General features: G+C 47.2%; 1 protein-coding gene across 6 annotated transcripts in view; it reads right to left on the reverse strand.

Annotated features, from left to right (window-relative positions):
* SBF2 (SET binding factor 2) overlaps positions 1 to 22618 on the reverse strand; it is a 2080461-nt gene that overhangs the window by 162503 nt on the left and 1895340 nt on the right. For all 6 annotated transcript variants that reach the window (XM_085648170.1, XM_085648169.1, XM_085648168.1 and 3 more), the window contains 2 exons: positions 16539 to 16666; positions 1613 to 1846 (listed from right to left, as the gene is read on the reverse strand). In XM_085648170.1, the coding sequence (XP_085504296.1) occupies positions 1613 to 1846; positions 16539 to 16666 (362 nt within the window). The remainder of the gene's footprint in view (positions 1 to 1612; positions 1847 to 16538; positions 16667 to 22618) is intronic.

Below are 22618 nucleotides of genomic sequence, written 5' to 3' on the forward strand. Positions count from 1 at the left end.
GCCATTCCAAAAAGATTTGTTCACGTTTACAATTTCTAATTGGCAAGTGGGGTCCGTATCAATGAAAGGTAGGAGGTGTTTAGCAATTTAAGGTGGAACAATCAATTAACAGCTACCGTAGATACTTTTGAGAGCAATTTTAGTTCTGCTTTAATGGTTATTCCCATGTTACATATTGTCTTGACAGGGGGCCGTTATGGGCCCATCATGTCTGGCCAGAAGGAATGTGGAAGTACAGTTGCGGTGTCCCTGACAATTAGGTACGCCTTCTTGGAGCATTAAGTTTGAAGACATTTTTTTTATCATCCCCTTTTGGATAATTTGAAGGATGGGGTCCATTTTGACACAAGTGTGGAACTGATGGAGTTTATTTGCCTAAACTGATCTGTTTGTCATCCGCACACATATAAAAACTTACTGCACTGTCCTCAAGTAGCTTGGCGAATGGGTGTACACAAACGTTGAACAAATGAGGGGACACACTGGAGCCTTGTGTGACCCTACATTTCATTGTTTGACACCGATTCAAATGGTCATAATGTAACCATTTGAGTTCAGTTTATTTAAATAAAGTGAATCGTTTTATTCATAGATGTCACAGCCAAATCCATTAAGTCAGGATACTAATAATGTATGATCAGTGGTATTGAATGTTGCATATAAATCTAAAAGGACGTGATCAGCTGTCTCGCCTCTCGTCTGAAATCATCCAGCACTGATGCAACTACAATCTTTGTGCTGTGCCTGGTCCTAAAACCACCTACCTGATAAGGATGAAGATTGAAGAAAAGACTGTGATTCCACAAAGAGCTGAGAGTGGTTAAAAACTAATGTTTCAAATATTTTTTCTGGGAAAAGGAGAAGCAAAATTGGACAGCAGTCCTTAGGGTCTATTTACAATAGATGCTTTAGTGGTACATCGTTCCAGCTAGTGAGGACTACTCCTTCCTTTAAAGATACATTAAAAAAGAGACTATTTTTATAGGATTAGAAGGGCTCTCTGCTTCATGATTGCTGCCGGACATGGATCCTTAGGTGAACATGGGGATTATGGTTTCTTGATGGTTGAAATTATTTTAGCAGATGGTAATTCTTTAACGGAAAATTAGCCCGTTTTAATACCAGGCTCCACAAAGTTAATGACTTCGGTCCAGACGGTCTCATCTGGTGGATGCTCACAATTAATGTTATCCCTGAGTTTCTTATTCTTTTGATCAAAATGATTGGATAAGGGGTTACAAAAATCCTGTGGTGGGCAATGTTATTGAAGAAGGAAGGTTAGGGGTGGTGGGAGCATTCGTGCGGACATGTGTGATGTTAGTCATATGCTGCTGAAGCAAGGGGTCTTCCTATGTATAATCATCGGACAGATTCGGTGAAGGTAGCAGATGAGCAGGAAACTCCTGATAATGAATCTGTACTGGCTCAATGTGAAGACTGAGCTGCTCAAGGTTACTGTACAGCCATCATCAGTGGCGGGAAGAACATGTTGTATGGTACAGCTAGCAATAAACCTTTGTCTTTTACCAGGAGACGTTTTCATCATCTTTAGGCAATAAGGAGGCCAGTTTCTAGACAGCATGTAACCCGAATTAAAAACTGGAGAACTTACATTCAAAAGACGGGTGATGGCATCAGGCTGAACAGTGCCGATATCGTCATAGCACGGCCAAACTATTTTCCTCTTGCTTTGGGGTCCCCCATCGTCTCCTTGATCCGATTCCTCTGGGGTACTGAAGCGTGCACTCATTATTGCCCAATCATAGGAAGGGCCGATAGACAGCGTCTCCTCCATGTAGTAATCCCACTTCTTTAAGTTGGATATATTTGCACTTGGTTTCAAAGCCTAGTTTCAAATAAAAAATGTAATCAGGATTTTAAAATATTACCAGACCTTTTGACGTTAAATGCATAAACTTAGCATTATAAACTACTCACAACAATTATGGCAAATTTTGCAAAGGAAAGTGAGACATAATACTTTTTAGGTCTCGCCTGACCCAGCGCATGCGCTGGTCTGGCGAGACTTATTGAGAGGGCTACAAAAAGTGCTACCAGGCCAACCTAGAGCTACAGTGCATGTGCGCGGGCGGGCGCGCCGCGCTTTACCACGAATAGTTTCACTTTCGCGGCCGCAGGCCGCTATGATGTTTGATCGAGATCGCGGTCACTTTCACTTTCGCGGCCGCACGGCATAGCCAATAGGTCTCGCTTTTGGGACCTTATAAGTATTTAGTTATGCAACTGTTGCATGGCTAAACACTTATAAGGTCCCAAAGGCGAGACCTATTGGCTATGCCAATGCTTGTTTGTGTGTGTCGCTCTTTCCTCCGTCCTATTAAAAACTACACATAAACCCTCAAGTATGGCTCCATACTGAATCATTGTAAGTCAAACTATGGGGCTTACATTATGCAACTAAATTTAATAGATATTCGATCACAGCACCAACATTAAAACAAAGCATTTGCAATGCAATAGGTCTCGCATTTACTAGAGTTTGAGGTATTGGCATTGTAAATGACAATGCCTTTTATGTACTTGAAGCAAATCCATTTTTGTGGGAAATGAATCTAATGGGAAGAGAGGGGAGGATGTGAGGTGTAAAACTGTGCCCTGGTACAGGAGAGGAGATGCTAGAGAGGGAGGTTGGACTTGGAGGTGCAGGATGAAGGGCGAGGAGGGACAGTGGGGAGGTAGCAAACAAGGGTGAGCACATCACGGAGGGAAGTGGGGAGGAAGCACACATGGGTGAGCACATGACGGAGGGAAGTGGGGTGGAAGCACACATGGGTGAGCACATAACGGAGGGAAGTGGAAGGAAGCACACAGGGTGAGCACATCACTGAGGGAAGTGGGGAGGAAGCACTCAGGGTGAGCACATGACAGAGGGAAGTGAGGAGGAAGCACACATGGGTGAGCACATCACGGAGGAAAGTGGGAGGAAGCACACAGGGTGAGCACATTGCGGAGGGAAGTGGGAGGAGTACACATGGGTGAGCACATTACGGAGGGAAGTGGGGAGGAAGTACACAGGGTGAGAACATCAGGGAGGGAAGTGGGGAGGAAGCAAATAAGGGTGAGCACATCACGGAGGGAAGTGGGGAGGAAGCAAAGAAGGGGGAGTACATCTTAATCTCCTTCTCCCGTGCCTACCAAAAACGAGTCTGACAAAACACCTTATCTTCCGATGGGCTAAAAGCAGCGGTAGCAGAAGGCAAGGCAAGATAACGATCAGGGAGGAATGGGTGTCTCTGCTCGCTCCCGAGACCCCTAGGCCATGGGAGTGAAAGTCCTGAGGAAAGGCGGGACATGCACCTTCATTAGTGAAAGCCACATGCAAAGGCCAATCAAATGTGTCAAAGTGTGTGGGCGGAGTGAGACCCACACATAGAAGTTTTAAGTGCTTACAAGAAGCCTGGCAGGGCAGCGCATGCGCGCTTGCTCAGGCAAGACCTAAAAAATAACCATTGTACCAGCTTGCCTATGCCAGATCTGCTGGTTTACCAATAGTTGCTTATTTATGAAATGTCTGAAAGGAGTGGCAGCTATGTGCTCAGTAATGGTCTTAGGTTTCTATTGAATGGTGGCCTGGCCTGTACTTGGTAATGGGAATTCACGTTTTCTAAATGGCTGAAGAAAGTGGCACACATGCACTGGATGATGGAAAGGGACAGAAATGCACAGACTCATGTCAACCTGCAGTTATTGAAATGAGAGGACATGAGTGTCAGATGGCATGCCTTGCTTGTAGTGAAAGGGGCAGTCACGTGTTGTGTGTTTGTTACTGTAGACTATAGCACAAACTTGTTCCCTGCACTCCCGCTCTCCTGCAGCCATTCCTGAGAATGGAGCAGAATCACTCAGTGCCTTAACTCCGAATTTTGCATGATAGAATTGCTTTGGAAAAACTAAAAAATCTGATTTTTACCCTCACTGGCACAAGGTGGCAACTACCAATCCATTTTTAAAACAAGCACTGGCAACTGAAAAAGATCTGGTGTCAGTTGACAGCTTTTTGGCTTTGTCGGTGCTTGTTTTGTCGTAGTTGTGGGAAAATATTTCAGATGAGGAAGCTGCTGGGCCAAAGCATTCCTAGATTTAAAGAAAATATATGCACGCTATAGTGTGTTTTTAAAACGTAACCGGCGTGTATGTCCACGCGATGCTCTGAAAAACAAAGCACGTCATTTCATGCAACAGAAGGCTGTCGAATGTATAATGCACTATAAAGTGGCATTCTGTTGCGAGATCCCAGAACGCATGCATTCCGTGACTGTGCAAAGAAAAATGTTACCCACAAGCTCATCCATCTGAACGAAGCATCCGTTTGTATGCTGTGTTTGTCGTTGAACAAGCAACAAAACCATGTATGAATAAAGCGGATAAAATGCCCTTCTCTACGGACGTATGCCTCAGTTAGGAATGTGTCCACTACAGAGATCCGAGTGACGAACACATTATCAAATCCAACACGCCTGCTCTACATTTCATCTTTCATAACGATTGATGTGCCATCTCACAGGCAGGGGCTCGAATCCTAGCCAGCGCACTCAGCCTTTCATCGTCCGCTACCGAGATACAAATGTGTGTCATGTACCTGTCAGTCAGGGGTTCGAATACCAGCATTTGCCACACATCTCATTAACCGACGCAGAGATCTGACGGTCATGGGTTCAGAGCCCAGCAGAACCACTCAGCTTTTCACCATTCGGGTTAAATCAATAAGAACCGTTGGGCAACAGCACCTGTTAAAGAGCTTCGAAACTAGAGCGGTTAGCCGCTATTAATCAAATAGTTGTTCTTACTATACAGAAGTAGAGTTCTGTTCCCAGCCTGGGGGCAGCAGCCCAGGGTAAATATGCACTTGTTCCCAAGCAGATGTGGGGATGTTTAGAAAGCCAGCCCGCCTCACTCACCCCTTTAGAATACCTCTCTAAAGGCAGGCAAACCCAGTGGCGTCTCTAATTGAGTCTTCACAAGTGATTTTTATGGGGGCACACATGTAGATAGACAGGCAGGCGGAGGGACAGATGGATGGATGCTCGTGTTTTGTTTTAAACAATAAACGCTGCATTTGCAGTGAAAGGCAATGTTGCAATGTGCGATTTCTGTGCTTTTTCCTGCTTCTCCTCAGGGCATGGGTTGACATTCAACTGCTATGGCGAGGGGGGGTGAAGGGGAATGTGCAGACAATGACAAATGGAACTTGGACATAGCCCACATGACCCTGTCCTCCAAACTTCAGAGATGCCAATGGGAAAGCGCCATGGTATCATCCCCTGGTTGTCGATGCGCTATTTTACAAGTAGATAGTCTACAACCCATTACTCTCCCTGCACCTCAAGCCACCTGCAACCACTTATTGAGATGGTGTGTCACAGGCTCCAGCGGGAAGGCACAATTGAATCGGCAATATATGCTAACAAAAGTTGAGACTAAAGTTATCACTGCTAAAAATATCACCATTATGAAGTTGTGGTCATGATTGTTCCTCGCAGAGTTGGTCGAGGCTTATTACTTTAACGTCCCATTGGGAGAACCTCAGCTGCATGATAAATACGGCGCACAAGTAAATGAACTTGAAGTTTGCACCGCCCTTTTCAAAAGAAAGCAGCGTCAACGCGCTTGGGCGCAACTATAGGCGTGTGTGCACATAAACTTCTAACTTCACAAAGTTGTATTGCTACATTTCTCTCCTCTTTGCTGATTCTTACTCCTGTTTGTTTTCTTCCCCGTAGTAGCTCTGGTGGGCAGTCCGGTGGGGGTGAGTTCAACTCTGCGGAGCTCACACGCCGGAGAGGTCTGGGAGCCACGGGGCTGTGGAAGAAAAGGAGGCTTAAGTGGGAGGAATTCATGGGAAAGGAGTGGCCTGCAGATGCGGCTGGCAGCAGGGGCACTACTATGCCCCACAATGAGAACCACTAGGGGGGTGGGGCTGCGCAGCACTGTTGGGGTGTGGCCACAGTGTGCACTCTCCTTCTCCAGGACTAGGGTTCTCCAATCTTGCAGTTAGTTTGAGTGCAGTGAAGGGCCCCAACCTTGAGATTTTAAAAGTCTAGACAGACTGAGCACAAACACACAACAGACAGGCGGGCCTGCGTAGTCCTTGCACAGACAAATGCTATGCCCGGGCATGGGGTACATGGGGCGAGTAGGGGCACGGCTCAGCACAGAGCCCTGTGGGTGAAGGAAGGAAGACTGCCCTGGCCTAGCGTGAAGGCTGCCTTGAAAAGCGCGCACAAATACAACAAGAGCCATGTGCTTCTGTGGCATCTGTTGTCAGTGGGAGGCCCGCAGCAGGGATCCTCTGTGAGGCACCACAGCACTGCACTCCACCACAGCACTGCTTCTGAAAGACCGGCCCCAACATCTGTACAGGTACACACGTACATGCGCCCGATGCTCGTCTGTGGTTACTAGAGTATTATGGCCCAACCGTGTCATTATCAGATTCGCCTGTTTGTCTCCTCACACAATGGCATTGCGTCCCTCCCTCTCTACACACACACACCATGTACTTCAACCACTCTCGTACACATTGTTTGCCTTTTTATCCATACATGTTTCGAAAATAATATGACCAAATAAAAAAATACACTTAAAATTATATTTTCAATGCTTTTTGTACTTTACTTTAAAGAACCATAGCCTAAACCCATCGGTAGTTTAAGTAATTGAAAAGCTAAAACCAATGTCCTTATGCTTTGCATAGTGCCCGTGATGAAGTAGAGATAAGCCGCTCCCACTACGAAGTTGTCAGACCATGTTTTCTTTCACATTCGTTTTGAAGTTCTCGTGTAATTGCATTTTGTTCTGACAGAACGTAGTTTATCATGTGCAGTGCTGGCTTTATACATATTTAAGTAGATGTGTCCAATGGAATGAATATTCGTTCGTTGCCCATATATATTTTAGCTTCAAAGAATGTGCACGAGATAGACCGAATTTCCGTGTATTCGTTCCAACGGACATGGACGGGACACCGGGCAGGTGTCTGCACTCCCTTCCCGTGTCGTGGACGGGTAACTTCGTGTGCTTCGAAGCAGGTAGTCATCCGTGTGTCCTTGTGTTCAGATAGTCTGTGTTGCTCGTGGCCTTTGGGAGCACGCCGCCTTATGGTGTCTGGAAAGTCACGAGTAGGGTTTCGCTTTTTTGTGCCTATGAAAGCAATGCTGTTATTGTGCAGTATTGAAGTGACAGCAATGGGACAACTTTAAATCTCGGCCCTGGTTGAGGTATGAGGAACCTCAAGTTACTGACTTTTGAATTGATGCAATCAGAGGAAAATGGCAACTCTCAAGAACTAGCGATCGCTCCAGATTTTGCATGCCCACAGGGAATATGTGCTTTTTTTTTTACATCGGATAGACCAGATTCCACTCCCGTAAAATATAAATTGTTAGATGATTTGAAGAGATGGAAAACTGTGTCCCTGGCAAATAGCATCCTTAATCAACAACACTGCACTCACTTTGAAACAAGAAGTCAACGGTTCTTTCATTTAGTTGCTTCCCTGTGAAATGGATCCAAATAAAACACAATCCCGCGAGTGGTGCGCGCGCACCACAGCGAGACATGTGGTTTCGATTATCGCGCCCGTGTCTGGGCACGATAATTGAAACCACATGACGGCCGTTGCGCGTAATAGACACCAATAGGCCATGGGCAGAGCAATGCGCCCGCCTTTGACCTATTGCGTGCTCTGTTTGTAAAATACACGCACTGACAGCCCAATAGCATAAGCCAAAAGGAAAAGCACACGCACAAGCGTGTGCGATTCCTGGCTCGATTTTGGAACCCCGTACAAGAGGTCTCTCGCTGCGCGAGCAGTGCTGCGCACTGCATAGCTAGGCGTAAGACCTAAAGAATGATCTCTGTCATTATATTAAAGGTGAACCCATAAATCCTCAAGTCTATCTTTGTTGCTCACCTTCCGTCAAGAATCTTTCTTGTATTCTGCTCATAGCTTGGGTCTCTAGTTTGCAAGAATGTGCTTGTCTAGGCCAAGACAACTGTAATGTCTTGGATGGGATTGGCCTTGTTTCACCCCACTTTTTTGTCCGACAGTGGAATTTCAGTGTATTGACACCTCTTCGAAGCTCCACCCCATTGTGCACTTGGTTAATGCTGTACAGTTCCTGGCTCCAGTGAAGCCCATTAAGAGCTGGACATCCACTCTGTTCTGTCATGTGAGGAACAGAGTTAAAGTGAGCTGCAGAGTTAAAGGATTAGGGTGAAGGAACCAAGCACCCTGCTGCAAAAGCAGGTTCACTCTTCGTGGGAAAGGAAGAGGAGGCTGAGTGTTGAAGTCCAGCAGATTGGTGCACCAAATATCTCTCACCCAATCTTGGGCAATGACAAAGAGGACTGCTTGATCTTCCCGCACCTTCTGAAGGACTCAAGTCAAGTTAGAAGCGGACTTGATGGAGAGACCAATGGAATCTGAATGCATCCTGAAGGAATCACCCAGGAAACTAATCAGGGGAAGTGTAGAGTACAAAACCGAGGACACTTCCTATTCAGGGCCATAGTGAGGAAAGATTCACCTGGACACTCCATACTGGAAAAGATCAGTTCTGTCACTGTGGGGTGACAAGCCCACAATACCATTACAACGTGTACCACTACTTATACTGAAGATAAGCTCACCATCTCCGGTGACTCTTGGCAGACCTACAGCCAGGACACCATAAGACTATAGACTAAAAAGAGTTAAAAAAACAAAACCCATACTTGTATGTCCTGTGTGGGGATGTCCCGCCTGTCCCGCGCAACTGCTCGATCCAGATAGCCCAGCAGGGCTTTTTGTATTTGGGGATCTATATTTCCACCGACCCCATTTTACGCTACGAGAAGAACTTGCTCCCTCCCTTGGCGCGTCTGCGGCGGGATGTGGCGGGCTGGCGGCGATTGCCGCTTTCCCTCCTTGGCCGTGCCGCACTGTTCAAAATGATGTCCCTTCCCCGTTTCCTCTATGCCCTCCAGAATACCCTTGACTTGGTCCCGGCCAGCTATTTCCGTGAGGTCGAAAGCCACCAGCGCGCGCTCTTGTGGGACGGGCGTCCGCGTATAGCGATCGCTAAGTTGACGCTTCCGTGGTATGACGGTGGTATCGCGCTTCCAGACATTCGACGATATTACTGGGCCACCCAGTTGAGCTCGATTAACCATGGTGTATATGGTCCGGCGCTTAGCCCCGGCTTCGCCATGGACCGATGGTTGCTCCGTGGGGGGATTACCACAGAGCGTTGTACTCGAAGTCGTCGGACTTCACCCTTACGGGGCCCACCAGAGTGGCCGTTCATGTATGGAAGGTGGCGACGGACTCATTGGGTTGGAAGGGTAAGCTTACCCTTGCCACCCCTCTGTTTGATTCCGATATTCTGGGAAAGCTTTGGCATACAAAAGGGTTTGAGAAATGGGACCTGAACGGCATATCCAGGGTTGGAGACCTTCTGGTTAAGGGTAGGATAAAGTCATTCGAGGAGTTGCAGAAGGAATACGAGCTGGGGAACTCGGAGTTCTTCCGATATGCTCAAGTGCGCCACGCCTTGCGGTCAGTCCTTGTAGAAGGGGAGAAGGTGCCCGAGTCCTCTCCATTGGAGGACCGGATCCTGGATGGCCATATGCCAGAGAGCACGATTTCGCTCATTTATAGGAAACTTATTAATGTTCGGGCGGATCTTCTTCTAGGGTTGCGAGATCAATGGACCAGGGATGGCCTTGAACTAGATGATGAGGATTGGCAGTATGCCGTTTCTTCTCCCAAAGAGGTTGCTATCCCCGCGCGCCTGCGGCTGGTGCAGCTTAAAATAGGGTCTATGTGACGGGGCCGAGGTTGGTCCACATGGGTTTCTCTGAGGAGGGCTTATGTAAGAGAGGCTGTGGTATGGTGGGTACCTTCCTACATATTATTTGGGAATGCGGTGCTATTATGGAGTTTTGGAGGCGAGTCCACGAGGTGATGGGGGAGGTGACGGGAATTGCCATGCAGCCTGAGGCGCGATGTTGTCTCCTGAATGTCTGGAGTCCTACTGACCACAACGCGGCACAGACTCAGTGGGTGACCCTAGGGAACATGGTAGCCAAGCGTGACATTGCTCGGCTGTGGGACTCTGATAGGCCTCCCACATTGACAGCGTGGATGGAAAACATGGATTGGAGCATGTTTAGGGAGAAGACAGTGTATTGTGCTCGAGGGCGCCCTCGGAAATGGCACTCTGTATGGAGGCCATGGAACCAGTACAGAGGGAACATATGCCTGCCCCCAGACCTGGACCCGCCTGAGGAGCAGCTTTCCCCTTAGCTTTCTTTCCGGCTTTGAATTCCTTGTTGGTATGTGTTTGTCTTCTTGAGTCTCTGCCTTTCCCTCCTTTCCCTTACTATAGACCTGTGTCCGTTGGACGGAATGGGGCTCGTCCCCCCGATGGGAACCTCTTTTGGTGCTTACAGTACTTATCGCCTTGTTTGTGTTTAGGGTTGGATTTATGTTTATTCAAAACAGAACCTTTGACTCTCCTGTCAGTAAAATGTGGACGCAAGCGTGTGTTGAGTCTCTAAAGCTGCCGTACCTCCGGGTTGTCGGCTGAATAGCTGTGTCACTGATTTAAAATAAAGGTTTTAAAAAAAAAAAAAATAATAATAAAAAAAAAACCCCAAAGCATCAGGCGGGAAACATCTCTTACCCCGCAGTCAGAAGAACGACCTGCCTCTATAACGCAGTCACTACCCGACTGCTAAGTTACCACATATTCCTTTAACCCGCAAGTAGTTACAACGACTAGCTTTAGAGGGCGCGTTGTTTGACTGGTGTTGGATTTTAAGCCTAAAACCTTTCCTACTATCGCGTAGACTGGAGTTGGAATAGTAATTTACACTATTCTTAAGTCCAGCTCTCCCCTAAGGCAAGCCTGCGTGGTAAAATAACGTGTGGTAATCCTCTGTTGTAGAGCCCATCTCCACAGCTGTATCGCTTCTTAACACAGCGGCCAAGACCCCACACCATCCTCTGTACTGATATGAAGAGGGTGGTTGTGTTGTCCAAGAGAACCTCAATGGTGCTCTCTGAGATGGAATAACAGGGCAGCATTCAGGGCAAGGTGAACTGTGCGCAGACACCACTCTGGTGGGAAAAACAGGCCCTTCTCTGTGATGCCATTCAGATGAGTGCCCCAGTACAAAGCCAGGGTACCCGTAATCACAGCAGCCTATGACTGCAGGGAGCCGTAGGGACAAACCACTGGAGGGGCAAATCTGCTAGTGCAGACATGGGAGAACACAGTTGTAAACATGCACCCAAGCAACGAAACTCCCCTTATTATGGAGCACTATTTTCTCATTCACCACAGAAGGGTCCTCATTTGCCACCTGGCATGCAGCCCCAATAAGATGCATGAGGCCTGTCAGGTCAAACAGGTGTAGGTTTGCAGATCTGAGATTGGTATCTGAGCCACAAACATCGGAATTAAATCCCAGTTGTCTGCAAACCTTTGAGGATGAGGAAAAGCCCACATACAGGTTGTATTTAGCACTGTATCTATTAAGGTAAATCTCTGTGCGGGGTCAGACTTTCGCACTTATGTTGCTGGTAAAGCCAGAGTTGTGAAGAAGGGTCATGGGGCAATGTAGATTGTCCATGACAAACACAAGGGAGTCTACCTTCCCCAGCCAGTCATCGAAGCACAGAAATACTGGAACTCCCAACCTCCTTGGTGGAGCCGCCACCACCACCACCACTAGCATTTCGATGAACACCTGCAGCACAGTTGTTAGGCCAACTAGTAGAACAAAAGACAGAGTGCTGATAACCGACAGTGAACCTCAGGTAGCACCTGTAGGCAGGCAAGATTATCATATGAAAGCAGGAATTCTAGGTGTCAAGCAACACCAGCCAAACTGCCAGTCCCCACCCTGAGGGCTAACAGGACCTTGCACAGGGGCAGCATTCTGAACTTATCCTGTGGAATGAACGAATTCAAGACTTAAAGGTCAAGAATGGGTCTCAGGCCTCTGCTCTTATTGGGGAACAAGAAATATAGCGAAATCCTATGCCTCTTTTTCTCCAATGGCACCATCTCTAATCAGATTGTAATAGCTGCTGCTGAAGGGGCTGCACCCTGGAGAAGCTAGGAAGCTTCCTAAACTGTGTTGTCTCACTAGTCATGCCCAGGAATTGTGGTGTGACACAACTACTTATAAATCACTACAGGAAGGAGTCATCAGTCTTACCAAAGCGTCATTCACCTTTAAAATGACATGTGCATTCAAGTCAGAATGACATCTCCCGAGAAGCCTGAGCAGCACATACATTCACAGCAGCAAAGGGGAATAACCATGACCATCAACCGAGCTCCCATATCAGCAGCGTACAAGCTGCACTTCAGGATTTGTTTGAAGGCATCCAGGCCGTCCTTGACCATATCTGAAAACAGATTTTCCATGTGGTCAGGAAACGTGACAAAAGTACTTTTTGACTATCTTTAGAGAGGTATTCATGACAACAGGCAGATAACTTGTCTTTCTCAGCTGGATAATGTCTGCTGATTTTGAAAGTGAAAATGGCACAGAAATCACATCCATGGGTGGTGCTGGCAAAGCATTTGCTTCTTTGAGAACTGTGCTGAGGCTGGAGCCCCTGGTGGTGAAACCTGGGGGCAACGCACATAACTGAGTCCCTTAATAGTCCTAGGAACACTCATTTGAGGAAAAATAAGTCCTCTCTATCCTAGGGCACTTTTGTATTTTTAATAGGTAGATCGGATATCGTTCTGTTCAGGAGACTGAATGAGACAGGTATCTCTTTGGAGCGTCGTCACAGGCGTCAGTCAAAAATTATTTGGCCTCCCATTCTCCGATTAACTTCTTGTGCATTGAGGAGCAGGAATCGTAGGCCGGTGGATTGTGGTTGGAGACAAGACACCACATGCGGCCTGTCATGCTGATCTGAAAGGGATGTCTTTCTAAAAGCATGTACAAGAGCTTTTAAACCCCGGAAACCTTACAAGGAGGCATTTTACCTAGACACTGTTGAAAGCTGAGGAATTTCACTGGGGAGGCACAGAGAGCTCTGGAACCATGTCGATGGGATGCAGAAAAAACTGAAAATGACCTAACGCACCAGTCGGTACCTTACATCTTGGGCAAGCGAAGTCACAGCTGATGTCACGTGGAGCCACGATTACCAAAGCTGGACAGATACTGCTGGGGAACACGTTTTTGGATGCAAATTGGAACCTGAAAGATATTCTTAAAGCTAGAAATCTGCACGAAAAAAATATCCATTGCCACAACATCTTTCAAGTACCCAACAAAAGGACACATCCAAGCCAAACTTTTCAAAGTCTCAATAGGTTTTTCATTTTCAACCACTTTCAAGCCCCTGATGAAAATAATGACAGGATATTGGGATTGTATCTGCTCTTCACATCAGAACCACCTACATTTTTTTCTCTGTATACCTGCCTAACCTGTAGATATGCTTCAGTGCCCTAATACTTTACCATGCTATTGAGGGTTAGGAGGGATGGCTTGGGACAGGCAATGTGGCATTAGACTGTGTCTCTAATTGACACCACATTGTTTCACAAGACCCATGTTGGAGAGCCTCATCCTTAAAGCTGCCCATCATAGGGCAGAGCTGCACTACTCTGACTCAGTATTTCTAAATTAGGACAGGCGAGATGAGGTCGACTGGTGTTAGGAGTAGATGGAAGTCAAGAATAGCACAACAATCTTCAGAATGTTAATGGCTTTGATCAAGGCGATGCAAGCCTTGTGTAGTGGGAAGCATGCTACAGGGACCTTTCAAAGTGGTGTTGAAACACAACATTACTCAGAGCAGTTAACTTATTCTATTGCTTTAAAGAGCCCTGCCATGATCAAGTTAAATTGGGGTGGGTAAACAATCTGTCTGTCGTTCGGTTTATGGCTTATAGAGAGTGGGACAATTAACCAAGAATTTATCTGACACAAGTAATGGCTTTTGCCATTTCTGCCTGGATTGCTTGATCATAGAGCAAGCTAAGTATGGCGGTGGTCTAAATTTCAAGCCACCAGATGGACTGAACTATTGGAGACACCAGATGGAAGTATTCTACTAGCTGTCATAAAGTGGCATCCCTGCATAGGTGGATATTTTGCAGCTTGCTTTTCACAGGACTTGCAAAGAATTGTAACTGTTCTCAATGATAACATCTCCCCTAGAAAGAGGAAGCTCCAGCCTTGAGCTGTCCATATTTTCCTAATTTAATTTTGTTCATTACTGAATGTTCTACATTAAACTGCTATCATAGCAAATGTTGTTCCTATCTGGAGGACTCAGGCTTGGCAACCATCCTTGATAGATTTACGTCTAAATTATCCTGTCCTTGTGCTGGTCCTTCCATCTCTTTCATAGGTCAGAGAAAACCTCATTGTTCAGCGGGAGGCTCTGTGGATGCAAGGGAATGGTAGGTTTCAGGAGAACAGAGACTGGTCATACCATTTGAGATCTGCTAGCAACATTTAGAATGCTTGGGCCTCAGGGATGATCAGAAGCTATTGTTCTGCATGGTAGAATGGTCTCATGAGTGTAGGACACATTCTGGATATTTCATTTCTGCAATGGAGGTGATTCATGTTCTGTCTTCCTCTTTCGGAGGTAGGAGAAAGTCATGGACTGTTAACATTTGCAAAATAATTATTTCTGCATGGAATGAAAGGTTATCAGTGTGCCAGTTTCTTTTAGGTGGGAAACCTCTAAATAGCATTAGACTCTGTATCCCCCATTAGGAATGGGGTCCTCAAGCCTGAGGAGCTGACCTGATATGATAAAAAAATTATCTGGCTATAAAAAGGATCTTTCAAGCTACAGTGATGCTATTCTGTCTTCTATTGTATTTAAAGAGTATCAGACATCAAGGTTGTGTATGTTTCTGCATAAGTATTTACACGAGAGGAAATGTGATGAAGTGTTTTTCTTCTTGTCAAGGAGGAAAAAAGCCACCAGGACTTCCATTTTTTTATCCAGCTTTTCTAGGCACTGGTAGGGTGTCTGCTTGACTGCTACATGTTACAAAAGCTGAAGTGCAGTAACCATGAACCCTTCCCACCTCCTAACTTAGTTTAAGATGCCCTTAAAGGCATTTCTTTGCTCCCGCTGCAAAATATTTCTGGAAACTTAATGACTGATGTGAGGTTCACTGCTCTAACGTTTGGCACTCACTTTGTCAAAACTGCTTAAGCCAATGACCTACTGATTTTGTGGTTTGCAGACATGTCTAGTAAATCTATTATTATGCATTTACAATTAACACCTGTTTACAAAGCAGTGGCAAACACAGTAACAGAACTTTGAAATGGAGTAATGTGCATGCTAGTGCGAAGTTCATTCATAGCATAGGTAAACACATTGTAATGTCATCTAAGATGCCACCATGAACACCCACCACATTTGACCACTATTGATTTTTGCTCTAGCCTGAGTGGCCACATGTCTCTTATCTTTCATCCTACATAATTGAAATGAGTTGCTATCTGCAGGAATCTGTGTCTGTCACAACCTGTGCTCAAGCTAGTTCCTGTTAGGTTGCAGCTTGAAAAAGATGAAGCAAAGATTACATGAAAGGAGTCCTATCATTTTATCTTCTTTGTCATCTGATCAGATTATGTTGACTTGTGATGCTGCTGCAGGGTAAAAAATAGCTATTATAGTTATTAGGATAAAGTAACTATTTCCTGACCACACACAAGGAGTGACTGCAAGACATCTGCAGATAACAAAATGGATGAACCGTATAGCTGACATTGGTAGGTAATCAATAATAACCTGCAATCTAATTTTCAAAATCATTCAGTCAGAGATATTGGTGAAGAAAAACAATATAAAATATCAAGTAATAATAATACATTACATTTATAAGTGTTACTATTGCAGACTGAATTGTACTTTAGCTTCCTGATCATGAAAGACTGCTCTGGGCCTGTTAGGGCTTGAACTGGTGACCTGCAGGGGACACCTATATACACATTCATGCGCACTCACAAACCAAACACCCATCCTGAAAAATACTCAATCACCAAACATGCAAAAAGCGCTCAACTCACTGAGTCATCTTGCTGGACTACTGCCCATATTCAAGTCCTTGGGATGGGCTTTTAGTAATTAAGGAGAAAGGGCAGGAAATAGTGTAGACAAACTGTGTCAGAGGCGGAACATAACAGCCAGCAAAGTTTGTTCAAGGTTTGTAAGGCATAATTATCCAGTATACCTATTATTCTAACATATTTTGCACCAGACATAAGCTTTGATAGCCCTTGCTCTGGTAATGCCATAACAACTATAAACCCCCTCAATCAACAGATGTAAAACGAATCTGAGTCTTACACCCAACAAATAGTACATAATGTTTAATCTTAACACATAATCACATAATATAAGGAAATAAATTACAATTGTGAATTAAATAGGCACAAGAAATGTTGCATCCACAGATGAAAATTTGAATAAATGTGAGGAATAAACTTTTAAGTGTTACTATATATCATTTATGTCCTACCTCTACTTCTGTTGGCGCATAGAGATAGTTGAAGAACACTGAGGACTTTTTGTGCATTCTGTCACTATAATCCCATATGCAAATTCCTTTCTTGGAATGCTTATCTCCTTTATCGTCGAATAACGTTCCTAAAATAACCATAGATCAAAACATCACAATAAAACAGAATGCTTTAAAATACTTGAAACTGCTGCATAAAAACTGAAAACCAATATAAAAAGAAATGATACATTGCCTAAAGATGGTGGTTCTTTTTTTTTCCTGGAAGACTTTACTCACGGTTTTGTAGATTAATGTGAATATTGCTGGCATCTTCTAAATCGCATTATTGTGATACTAATTTCACATGAAAAAAATGAATCTTCGGTCGAATTTCTAGGCTCATTTCCTTGTTACCTAAACTATACCCACCCATGGCCAATGAATTCATACATCTTCTTTTATATTTTATGCCCTATGGTAGACTATGTAAAGGAATATAGCTATTATTACGAAAATATAACATTACAGAAACACACCAAAATGAAGAAAACTAAATTTCTTTCTAAGCAACCGCCTGGGGAAATCATGGATTGTTATTATGTTACGAAGCTTGAATTTTACGACTCCTATTTCCTGCCTACTAGAGCAGCTACTGCTTAGCTTATCCCCATCTCGGCTTGGACCTCGCACCACCAGAAGCACAAGTTATTTACCTTCGATAACGATATATCTGTAAGAGACATAAGTTAGTGATAGACTCCTTACCTTAGAATTACCCCTAGGCGTCAGACTGGCTCCGGAAAGTTTTCGTCAGCAGTAGCCCTGCTTGTCGGCAGGTGGCGTCGTGCGGCTCCGCGTCCGTCGTAGGCGTCATGATCGCCGGGATGACATCGCACCAGCTACTTAGACACTGCCCTCGCGCGCTGATGTCAGTTTTGTACACGACTTTCTGCGCCAGGAACGCAGAGCCATGCAAGATACTGACCACTGGTGAATTGAAACTAGGGCCCTGAAAGGGATGACCTTAACACTAGAAATCAGTTCGCAGAACGGGGAGGATGGGTGGGGCGATAAGGAATCTATCACTAACTAATGTTTCTTACAGATATATCATTACCGAAGGTAAGTAACTTGTGCATCAGAAAGAGACACGTTAGTGATAGATTCCTTACCTTAGAATAGATACCACAGGAATACCAACCCCGATGGTGGGTCTGCGAACCAAGATCACACCAGAAAGTCACGGAGAACAGAACGGCCCAAGAAGCCGTCTCTCCGGACTTGGATGTCAAGGCAGTAATGCTTAGTAAAAGTGTGCAGCGAGGCCCACGTAGTTGCCTGACAGATGTCTTTCAGGGGGACGCCACGTCCCAATGCAGTAGTAGCCGCTGTGGACCTGGTAGAATGGGCGCGCAGCCCCACCAGAGGTTCCTTTTTAGCCAGAGAATAACAGGCTTTTATACACAAGATGACCCAGCGGGAGATAGTCCTCTTGTGTACAGCCCGGTCTTTCTTGGCACTACGCCTACGTAGCCAACAAATAGCTGGTCATCCACCCGGAACTGTTGGGTGCGATTCAGGTAAAATGAGAGCGCACATTTTGGGTCCAGACGGTGGAGCGTCTCTTCTTCCCTGGCAGGGTGCGGAGGCGGAAAGAAAGTGGGCAAGGTGATAGTTTGCCCAATGTGGAAGAGAGTAACAACCTTTGGCAAGAAGGAAGGCCGAGTGCGGAGCACAACCTTGTCCGGATGAACAGACAAAAAAGGAGGTTTACAGGAAAGAGCCTGAAGCTCACTCACATGCCTAGCGTGATAGCAACCAGGAAAGCAGACTTCAAAGTCAGCAAACGAAGAGGACAGTTGTGAAGCGGCTCAAAAGGAGCGTACATCAAATAAGTAAGAAGCAGATTCAAGTCCCATTGTGGCATCACAAACGGAATAGGAGGAAAAAGGTGAGTAATGCCTTTGAGAAATCTACTTACGAAAGGGGACTTGAAAAGAGAGGAGTGATCAGGGAGCCTGAGAAAGGCCAAAATTGCAGAAAGCTAGCCCTTAATAGTGCCCAGAACAGAGCCCTGCCAGGCAAAAGAAAGAAGGAACAAAAGGACTTCTGAAAGAGGGGCAGAAAGGGGATCCACAGCCTTTGCTGTGCACCATGCCACAAATTTGTTTCACCTGCAGGCGTATACCGATTTAGTTGAGGGACGCCTGACTGCCAGAATAATATCACAAACTTCAGGAGGCAAGTCAAATGGAACCAACTGTCGCTGCTCAATCTCCACGCATGGAGGTGTAGGCTGGACAGGTTCGGGTTGAGGACCGTCCCCTGCTGCTGCGACAGAAGATCCTCCCGGAGAGGCAGTTGGATCGGGGGATTGGTGTTGTCTATGAACACCTGCACTACTCTCCCCTTGACAGAGGGAAGGAATGCCTTCAGTGCAAGCAGGATCGGCCGGAGCTCCAGAAGGTTGATATGGAGCCTGGACTCCGCCGGAGACCAGAGGCCTCTGATCTCATCCTCTCCCATGTGGCCGCCCCATCCCAGGAGGGACGCATCCGTCACCACAGTGTGCTCCGGTTGGGGAAGGGAGAGTGATCTGCCGCTGACCCAATGCTGGTTCGTGAGCCACCACTGCAACTGTTGTGCAGTGCCCTCCGAGATCTGGACATACTCTGACAGGTCCCCTTGATGCTGAGCCCACTCGAAATTCAGGTCCCACTGCAGAGCCCGCATATGCCATCTGGCATGATTGATTAATAGGATGCAGGAGGCCATGAGGCTCAGCAGCCTCAAGGTCACCCTGACCGAAACCCAGGACAAGGGCCGAAAGAATCATAGCCCGAATGTCCCGGACTCGCTGTTCGGGATGATAAACCTGAAACTGCGCCGTGTCCAGAACCGCTCCGTTAAAGAGGAGCTTCTGAGTGGGAATCAGGTGCGACTTCGGCACACTGATGGAGAACCCCAGCAAATGCAGGAGGTCGGCCATAGTCTGGAGGTGGGAGACGACTGCCTGGGACGATCCCGCCTTCAACAGCCAGTCGTCGAGATAGGGGGAAGACCTAAACCCCTGAACTGCGCAGATGAGCTGCGACCACCGCCATCACTGTCGTGAACACCCGAGGGGCGCTGGTAAGGCCTAAAGGGAGCACGGTGAACTGAAAGTGCTCGTGGCCTACCGTAGGTAACGCCGGTGGGCCGGCAGGACGGGGATATGAAAATAAGCATCCTGCAACTCCAAGGCTACCATCCAGTCTTGCGGGTCTAGGGCAGACAAGAACTGAGCAAGTGTGAGCATCTTGAACTTCTCCTTCCGGAGGAAGTGACTGACCTTCCGAAGGTTTAAGATAGGACGCAGGCCCTTGTCCTTCTTTGGAACCAAGAAGTAGTGGGAGTAACAACCACGACCTACTTCTGGTGTCGGAACGCGCTCGATGGCCCCCTTGGCCAAGAGGGCCGCAACGTCCTGCTGGAGAAGTGCCATGTGATCCCCCGATATGCGGTGGTACTGAGGTGGCATGACTGGAGGGGTAGTCTCGAAGGGGAGGGAGTAGCCATTCGGGCTATCTATAAAACCCACCTGTCTGAAGTGATGCTGCGCCAATGGGGGAGGTGATGGTTAGTCCTGCCACCCACTGGTGGGCCTGAAGAACAAGTTACTTACCTTCGGTAACGATATATCTGTAAAAAACATTAGTTAGTTAAATTCGTTACCTTAGAATATCCCCAGGCGTCAGGCTGGATCCGGAAAGATTTTTCGTCAGCAATACCCTTACGCGTCGCTAGGCGTCGTCTGCGGCTCCGCGTCCGTCGTCGGCGTCGTGATCGCCGGGATGACGCCGTCGGAGTACTAAGGCCGCCTTCGCACGCTGACGTCAGTTCTTGTACATAGCTTTCCGCGCCAGGAACGCAAACTAATGCAAGAAACCGACCCTGGTGCCATGAATCTAGGACCCTGAAAGGGATGACCTTAACCCTAGATATCAGTTCGCAGAACGGGGACGATGGGTAGGGCGGTAACGATTCTAACTAACTAATGTTTTTTACAGATATATCGTTACCGAAGGTAAGTAACTTGTTCATCTGAAAGAAACACGTTAGTTAGATTCCTTACCTTAGAATAGATAACCCAGCAATACCAACCCCGGTGGTGGGTCTGCGAACCAAGATCACACCAGGAAGTCTTGGAGAACGGAACGGCCAAAGAAGCCGTCTCTCCGGACTTGGCTGTCCAGGCAGTAATGCTTAGCAAACGTGTGCAGCGAGGCCCACGTTGCTGCCTGACAAATGTCCTGCAGAGGGACTCCCCGTCCCAGGGCAGTAGTAGCCGCTGTGGCCCGAGTGGAATGGGCCCTCAGCCCCACAGGAGGTTCCTTCTTAGCCAAGGAATAACAGGCCTTAATGCACAAAACAACCCACCGAGAGATGGTCCGCTTGTGCACTGCCCGCCCCTTCTTAGCACCCACGTAGCCAACGAAGAGTTGGTCGTCCACCCGGAACTGTTTCGTACGGTCCAGATAGAAGGAGAGCGCAAGTTTTGGGTCCAGACAGAGGAGCCTCTCTTCCTCTTTCGAGGGATGCGGAGGCGGAACGAAGGTGGGCAATGTAACAGACTGGCCGATGTGAAAGGCAGTAACCACCATAGGGAGAAAGGAAGGACGAGTCCTGAGAATAAGGTTGTCCGGATGGACAGAGAGGAAAGGAGGTTTAGAAGAAAGAGCCTGGAGCTCACTCACTCTTCTGGCAGAGGTGATGGCAACCAGGAAAGCAGTCTTAAGAGTCAGAAGACGAAGAGGACAATTATGAAGTGCCTCAAAAGGAGCGCACATCAGATAAGTTAACACCAGGTTCAAGTCCCTCTGAGGCATTACGAAAGGGACAGGAGGAAACATGTGAGTAATGCCTTTAAAGAATCTAGCAACAACAGGGGACTTGAAAAGAGAAGGCTGATCAGGAAGCCGTAAGAAGGCAGAAACAGCTGAAAGATATCCCTTGAGGGTGCCCAGAGCAGAGCCCTGCTGGGCCAGGGAAAGAAGAAAGAGGAGAACTTCAGAAAGAGGGGCGGAAAGGGGATCCACAGCCTTTGCTGTGCACCATGCCACAAATTTGTTCCACCTGCAGGCGTATACCGTTTTAGTGGAGGGACGCCTGGCTGCCAGAATGACATCACAAACTTCAGGAGGCAAGTCAAATGGCATCAACCGTCGCCGCTCAATCTCCACGCATGGAGGTGGAGGCTGGACAGGTTCGGGTGGAGGAACGTCCCCTGCTGCTGCGACAGAAGGTCTTCCTCGGGGAATCGATTGACAGACTGAGTAGCTCGGGATACCAGTATCTTCGTGCCCAATCCGGAGCCACAAGGATGACTTGGGCCCGGTCGCGCCTGATCTTCTTCAGCACTCTGGGCCGAAGTGGTATAGGCGGAAAGGCGTACAACAGACCGCAACTCCACTCGCGACGAAAAGCATCTCCGAGCGAGTGCCGCCTTGGAAATTCCAACGCGCAGAACTGATGACATTGCGCGTTCTTTTCGGTGGCGAATAGATCTAACCAAGGCTCTCCCCACTGCCGAAAGAGGCCTTGCGCCAAGTCCGAGTTCAGACACCATTCGTGATCCATCATGCACCGGCGTCTGAGTTCGTCCGCCCTGACGTTCAGAGAGCCCGCCAGGTGTTGAACCACCAGGGTGATGCCCTGATGTTCCAGCCATGCCCAGAGGCGCAGTGCCTCTTGACAAAGGGTCCACGACCCCATCCCGTCCTTTTTTTGCAATACCACCTGGTGGTGGTGTTGTCCGTGAACACCTGCACTACACTTCCCCGAACAGAGGGAAGGAATGCCTTCAGTGCAAGCCGGATCGCCCGCAGCTCCAATAGGTTGATATGGAGCCGGGACTGCGCCGGAGACCAGAGGCCTCTGATCTCCGCCTCTCCCATGTGGCCCCCACCATCCCAGGAGGGCCGCATCCGTCACCACTACATGCTCCGGTTGGTGTAGGGAGAGGGATCTGCCACTGACCCAATCGCGGTCCGTGAGCCACCACTGCAACTGTCTTGCAGTGCCCTCCGAGATCAGGACGTGGTCGGACAGGTTGCCCC

This window comes from Triturus cristatus, chromosome 3_2 (assembly GCF_964204655.1).
Source record: "Triturus cristatus chromosome 3_2, aTriCri1.1, whole genome shotgun sequence".
NCBI classification, from domain to species: Eukaryota; Metazoa; Chordata; class Amphibia; order Caudata; family Salamandridae; genus Triturus; species Triturus cristatus.